The sequence below is a fragment of the Ruditapes philippinarum genome, unplaced genomic scaffold, assembly GCF_026571515.1.
Source record: "Ruditapes philippinarum isolate M1 unplaced genomic scaffold, ASM2657151v2 ctg4134_1_1_1_1, whole genome shotgun sequence".
Lineage (NCBI taxonomy): Eukaryota > Metazoa > Mollusca > Bivalvia > Venerida > Veneridae > Ruditapes > Ruditapes philippinarum.
In genome coordinates, this window is record NW_026857240.1 from 241,897 (window position 1) to 249,650 (window position 7,754).

Consider the following 7,754-nt stretch of genomic DNA (forward strand, 5'->3'; position numbering starts at 1 on the left):
GTGGCAAAACTGTATTATTAATTTCAAGGAGTTATAGTGTATAAACTCCAATTTACATTGTGTATATCACAGTGAAAGTTTTTGTACAGACTTATATAGTTATATTTTATATCTTGTCATTTTACTTTTCATGTATTTTCAATAATTCATATACTTTCACCTGACAGGTATTTGTTTACATAATAGTGTGTAAATCAACATTTCGTCCTACTTTTTAAACTCAGAATTTACACTGTCTGACCGTTCGTCTGGTATAGGTGTATGGGTCATTGATTTGTCCATTATTCATATACTATTGTATACATTGTACATTGTTGTAACCGGTTTTTTCTCACCTGATATTGATATATACGAGTCACCGTATATTTTCATCTTTACACTCCTCAACTTTTTATTACTCTCTTTCCTTCTATACAGAGAAGCGTAACAGTAGTGTTTGATAGCAAGTATAGTAGTTTAATAGGAAAATGACATACAAAAATCCCTGGCCTTATCAGATAGAACATATACACGGGAAACAATTGAAATCGTATACATAAAATGTATATTGTTTCTTTGTGTTTATAAATATACATGTACTTGAAAGTTTTCTTTTCTATATAGAATTGTAAAAATCTATATAAGAAAAAGAAATCTTTGATATCTTATATCAATTAAAGTTAATTGATATATATTTAAAAAAACGTAAAACGAGAAAACGAATTGTGTAGCTACACGCGGAAAACGTGCTGAATTCGGTGTTTTTGTTTATATTTTATAAAATTGCTTTATAAAATATATTTTCGGACTCGGAAATTTCGTTGATTTTTTTTTTAAGAAGAAGGAAATCTTTCAAAGGCTGGTAACATTTTGCAATAAATCGTTATTTCTGTTGTATTTTTCGACGATTTAACAGGTGTTATTGACCATGTCGTTTTCACTTTACATTTGATTGGGAAAAGCGGATTAGCCGTGTGGTCTACGACGTTTACTTGTGACACAGCTTGTCAAGAAAGTTGGTTGAGGTTCGAGCCGAAAACTCCTCTTGATTTTTTTTTGCTTGATATTTTTCTTTTATATCTATATTAGTTTGTGACTTAGAGATGAATTGTGAATAAGAATCAAAATAGTGAATTGAATGAATTCAGATTTGAATGTGACTTAGAGATAACTTGTGAATAAGAATCAACATAGTGAATTGAATGAAATCAATTGAGATTTGAATGTGACTTAGAGATAAATTGTGAAATAGTGATATTTGATGAAATCTTGGATGTAATGAAACATATGCTATATGAAAAGTGATTCTTAATTCAGCTATAACGTGGAAGTGAAACATAATATAAGTGATATAATTAAAAAGAGAATATACTGTTAAATATTAGAAACAATATACAACTGTTATTAAACAATGGCATCAGGTGGAATAAGTGAAAGGGAAATACGGTTGAGAAAAAGAGATTTAGAGAAAGAAATACGAGAGTTAAATTTTCAAAGAGAGCAGCTTTTAAGAGACCGCGGGACTCAAAGAGTTACAAATCGTGCTTTCAATGATCAAGATAGACTAGTTGCTTTGGGAAGGTCTAATGAAATAGATGAAATTGAGACACATGATAGAATAGAACCGGCAGGAAATAGTGTTAATATGGTGGATAATACAAAGAATGAAGATAATTTCAGCAACATTTGTAGATTGAGAAATAGTGACATTGGAGCTTCATACAGAAATGAATATCCTGAAATTAGAAGAGACGACAATGCTGATACTTTTGATGAAAGGAGCAAATATAGTACACCATGTTCTTTGAATAGATTCATGACATCTGCAGTACCTGAAATGGAAAGAAAAGATACATTTAGTTCAAATACATTAGAGAAAACTGATGTGACAGAAAGTAGTGAAAATATTAAAAGAAATGAAGAAGAATTTGAATCATCCATTGATGCTACGTTCAATGAATTTAAAAGGAGAGTCCAAGAATTGAACTATTCCGAGCTCATTGTAGATGATGTTATAGAAGATGATTGTTCAGGAAAGGATAGAGAATTAGAAAAGAAATCTTTGATAAAACAGGAAGAGATTATTATTGAAAGAGAACGCAAGGTTGCAGATAAAGAAAAAGACATGAAACAAAGAGAAGATGCATTGATTGAAATGGAAAGGATGTTATTTGAAAAGATGAATCAACTTGAAAGAGAACATATTAAGAAGGAACAGAAATTGAGTGAAAGGGAAAAGGAAATTACATGTTTCATGAGAAATGCACAAAAGAAAATGGATGAAAGAATAGATAAGTTAGAGTTAGGATATAGAAGAAAGGAGAAAGAATTAGCAGAAAGACAGCTAGAGATAGATAACTTGAAAAGTGAATTGAGAGAACAATACTTTCATAATTCAGACAGAAACACTGAAAGATATACATCAATGAGGTTAAACATCGATGCACAGACCGAGGAAGACATGTATAATAGAGTGGATAGAGAAGGTAGTAAAGATAGAGCATCAGGTTTGGACATCAAATTAAATATAACGCCATTTTCGGGGATTGAACCAGTTCCTAGGAATGAAGCAACATTTGAAGAATGGAAGCTTGAGATTGATTGCGTGAAAACAATATATTCCGAAATGGTTGTTCTTCAAGCGATACGAAAAGCTTTGAGAGGACAAGCTAAAAGGATAATGCTTCATCTTGGACCCTATGCATCTGTAGAAGAGATTGAGAAGAAGTTAGAAGATTCTTTTGGAAATATAGCAAGTAAAGACAGTATCCTTTCACACTTCTTTCTTGCTGAACAAGAAGATAAAGAGTCAATCGTAGAATGGGGACTAAGATTGGAAGAAATGCTCTTACAAGCATCAAGAAAAACCAAAATCGCTGAAAATGAGAAGGAAGAGATGTTAAAGAGAAAGTTTTGGAGAGGATTGAGAAGTGAAGAGTTAAGAAATGCAACTAGAGTTCATTTTGAAAGCAACAATACATACGAACAATTAAGAAAGCAAGTACGGTCAGAAGAGTTTGAGATAAGAGTGCAGAAGGAGAGAAGTGATAAAAGAGAAAAGGTACCAGGAAAAGCCAAACAAGCTGCTATTAATTTACAAGATGAAGAAGGAAAGAATATGATAAAGCTTTTGATAGAGAAGATGGAACAGTTGGATAAGAAAGTTGAAGAGATAAAGAAGGAAAACATGCAAGAAAGGACCAACATAGGTTCATCACAGAGAGGAAATACATATAGACAGTATAGAGGCAGAGGATATAATACTGGAAGATTTAGTAGAGGAAGAGGGATAGAACAGTATAGAAAAGCAGAAGAAGAAACCAAGAAAGATATTACAGACCCGGACAAGACTTTAAACCAGAAAAGTTCTTCATAAATGGAGGTATGAAGAACAAGAAACAAAACCCTCCAAAACAATGTTTTAATATTTTTGGCAGACTAGTTGGACATCCAAATGAAAGCACAGTAACCATCAACAATATAGACACTTCTTGCCTAGTTGATACTGGATCCATGATAACAACTATCTGTGAGAATTTTTACAACAAACTCAACCCTCAACCAGTTTTGCATAGTATCGAAGAGTTCGTTGTTCAAGGACCTGATGGCAATAAACTTACTTACATGGGATATATCGAAGCTGTTGTCAACATTCCTGGAATATTGAATAAAAATATAGAGGTGCCAATTCTTGTTGTCCCAAACACGGAATATAATTTGGATGTGCCTGTGATAGTTGGAACAAATGTGCTCAAGTTTATACAGCATTCTGAAGAAGTACAGCTACCAAATGCTTGGAAATCTGCTGCTTCAGCAATATGTTGCAATCAATTTGTTGGTATTGTATCATCTACAAACAATAGAGATATTCTTGTCCAACCAAAGGAAACCATTGTTTTATCTGGATTTGTCCGAAAAGACAATGCTGTTATATCTGCAGTTACAGAGCAATCAAGCTTAGCATCCAGCAAAATTGGAATTTGTCCTACCTAGAGTTGTTCGGCTTGATAAGCCTGGGTCATCAGCAAGAGTTCCTGTAAAGATCTTTAACATGTCTGCTTCAGCTATAACTATCAGACCAAAATCAGTTCTTTGCGAGTTGAATGAAGTGAAGGTACTACACAATTGGGAGCCAGAGTCAGCAAATTCTTCATCAAAAACTGATAACTCCACAAATCTTCAATTAGATCAGCAAACATTTTTTGAAGCCATCAATCTTAAAATAGATCATCTTGAACTATCAAAACAGCAGCTACTTAAGGATCTTTGTTACAAATGGAAAGATGTTTTCTCTCTCAAGGACCTTTAGATCTCGGAAATACAGATATTGTTAAGCATAACATTAAACTTGTAAATGACCAACCTTTTAAAGAACCATACAGAAGAGTTCCGCCTGCTCTAATAAGTGAAGTCCGTGAGCATCTTTAAGAAATGCTAAGAATGAATGCCATTCGACCTTCTCACAGTCCTTTTTCCTCCAATGTTGTAATTGTTAGGAAGAAAGATGGATCAATACGCTTCTGTATTGACTACAGAAAACTTAATAACCGCACTCATAAAGATGCTTACGCAATTCCACGGATTGATGACACTTTTCATTTATTATCTGGCGCTAAATACTTCTCCAAACTTGATCTCAAAGCAGGTTATTGGCAGGTGGAGATGAACGAAGCCGATAAGGAGAAAACGGCCTTCCAAGTCGGTAATCTCGGATTCTTTGAATGTAACCGGATGCCGTTTGGTCTCTGCAACGCTCCGGCGACATTCCAGAGACTGATGGAACGTTGCATGGGAGACATGAACCTCAAAGAATGCTTGATTTACCTTGATGACATCATCATCTTTTCTGCATCTTTTTCGGACCATCTTCAACGTCTGGAAGCTGTCTTCTGCCGCTTGAAGGAACACAACCTGAAATTAAAAGGATCAAAATGTGAATTTCTGAAAAAAGAAACTACTTACCTTGGTCACGTCGTGTCCGATGAAGGCATCAAAGCAGATCCGGATAAAATTGATGCAGTCCGCAAATGGCCAATCCCTAAGAATCCAAAGGAAGTCAGAAGTTTTCTTGGGTTTGCAGGATATTTCCGGAAGTTTGTTCCGAAGTTTGCAAGTATTGTCCGACCACTCAATGACCTTCTTGTTGGTGCTTTCACAGACAAAGGCAAGAAAGTTGTCAAACGAGTTCCTTTTGAATGGAAAACATGTCATCAGCAAGCCTTCGACACCATAATAAGTATGTTAACTTCAGCACCAGTCTTAGCATACGCTGACTATTCAAAACCATTTATTTTGCATACGGATGCTGCAATAACCGGATTAGGGGCAGTGCTTCTTCAAAGACAGGATGATGGATCGGAACGACCAATTGCATACGCCAGCAGGAGTCTGAAGATCTCGGAAAGAAACTACCATTCAAGTAGGCTTGAATTTCTCGCTCTTAAATGGGCAGTCACTGAGAAATTTCACGACTACTTGTATGGAGCCAAATTCGAGGTGCTTACAGACAATAATCCATTGACATACATCAAAACCACTGCCAAACTTGATGCTACTGGTCAGCGTTGGGAAGCTGCACTTGCCAACTACGACTACAGTATAACATATCGCAGTGGCAAGACAAACACAGATGCCGATGCATTATCCCGGCAGAATTCATTAGAAACAACTGCTGCTATTCCTGAAACAACTCATATTGAGAAGGAAGTTGTCAAGGCAATGCTTAACCAGAATAATTGCTCAGCACCATTTATTCTTGACCAAGCTAACAAGACAGATAGTGAAATTTGTCAGGATTACAAGTCTGACAATGATTCACTTCCAACTTTACAAACTCATAATTGGTTAGCAGAACAAAATACGGACCCAATCATTTCTTTGGTAAAGTCAGTCGTCTCACTTGGCAATCGTCCCACTGAACTACAAATGAAGGATTATCCAATTATGACGAGGAAATACCTTCGAAATTGGAAGAAGTTATTTCTTCGCGACGGTATTCTCTTTCATCGAACCATGATTAGAGGAGAGATTATGGAGCAAATTGTACTCCCAGAATCTGCCAAAAGAAATATATTTAAAATCCTTCATTCTGATATGGGCCATCAGGGAAGAGACCGTACAACAAGTTTGTTTAAAGAGAGGTTCTATTGGCCGGGTATGGACGCTGACATTTCGTTGTGGGTGAGTCAGTGTGATAGGTGCATTCGTCGTAAGATACCACCTACTTTAGCGACGGGGTTGGTGAACATCTGTTCTTCGGCGCCGATGGAGTTGGTGTCCATTGACTACCTTTCGCTCGAGGTATCTAAGGGCGGCATAGAGAATGTTCTTGTCATCATGGACCACTTCACTCGCTTTGCTCAGGCCATACCAACAAGGAACCAGACTGCTAGAACTACAGCTAAAGCTCTCTTTGACAATTTCTTTGTTTACTACGGATTTCCCGAAAAACTCCATTCAGATCAAGGCCAGAATTACCTCTCAAAGGTGATTAAGAGACTTTGTAGGATTGCCGGCATAAGAAGGTCAAGGACGACACCATACCACCCACAATCAAACGGACAAGTGGAGCGTTTTAACCAAACACTTCTTCAGATGTTAGGAACGCTTACCGATGACAGGAAGAAAGATTGGAAAACAGCCATACCTTCACTTGTCCATGCATATAATGCCACTCGTCATGAGAGCACTGGTTATGCACCTTACCAGCTGATGTTTGGTAGACCACCCAGATTAGCAATCGATGCATTCCTTGGTCTCAAACGTCAACATATCAGCGGAACTTCTCCATCTGATTATATGCAGAAGCTAGAGCAGCAGCTTTGCGACGCATACCAAAGGGCTAACGATGCAGCGACGAGAAGTGGAAAACGGGGCAAGAAATACTACGATCAAAAGGTCAAAGAATGCAAACTCATACCTGGAGATCGTGTTCTGGTCAGAAATGTTGGACTCAAGGGAAAACAAAAACTTGCCAATGTTTGGGAAGAAGTACCTTATATCATTCAAAAACAGCCAAATGATGATCTGCCAGTATTTGCTGTTAAAAGGGAAGATGGTGAAGGCAAAACACGTGTTCTTCATAGAAACATGTTGTTACCATTTACCAGCTTGCCGACTCCTATCTCTGACCACACTGATGAAAGTTCATCTGAACCTGAAAAAGATAATGGTGATAAAATTAATTCTGTTTCCTCTGATTCTTTTTCAGATTGTAGCAGCTGTTCATCCTCCACAGACAGATATCGACCTCCGCACAGACGAGGACCAAATGAACCCGGACTTCTTCCTCGTAGAACACGGCAGAAACCAGGTTGGATGACCTCGGGAGATTTCATGTTAGGTCAACATACGTTTACCGTACCACGGGACCGCGTTGTTCTTCTATAGATATCAGCCAACACCTATCATGATAATACCATGACTTGAAACAATATCCTGATACTCATATTGTAGATTTATAAAGTTTCTAATACATGCTATCTTACAAGAGCAATCTTATGTCAGTTGTGTAACTTCATTTATATAATGTTGTTATTGCTTTAATTGAATTGAGTGTTACATGTATATTATAAATTCATTTGTAATATTGTCCATAATATTTGAATAAAAACAACGATAACACTTGATAGCATTGAACTTGTCTCTACAATATTCATGTCACCTTTATTTATGGGTAATATATCGGACGCGCGAATTTGTAATAAACGCATTGTATCTACCTCGTTGCTATATTTTCACTGGTAATGTCGAGGACGACATTTTTAAAGGAGGGT

At 36.5% G+C, this 7,754-nt stretch overlaps 1 protein-coding gene across 1 annotated transcript; it reads left to right on the forward strand.

Annotated features, from left to right (window-relative positions):
• The first annotated feature begins 1,390 nt into the window (after positions 1-1,390).
• LOC132749152 (myb-like protein X) lies at positions 1,391-3,355 on the forward strand. The gene has a single exon (XM_060738847.1). It carries the CDS (start codon positions 1,391-1,393, stop codon positions 3,353-3,355), a length of 1,965 nt encoding a protein of 654 aa, XP_060594830.1.
• Positions 3,356-7,754: the final 4,399 nt, after the last annotated feature.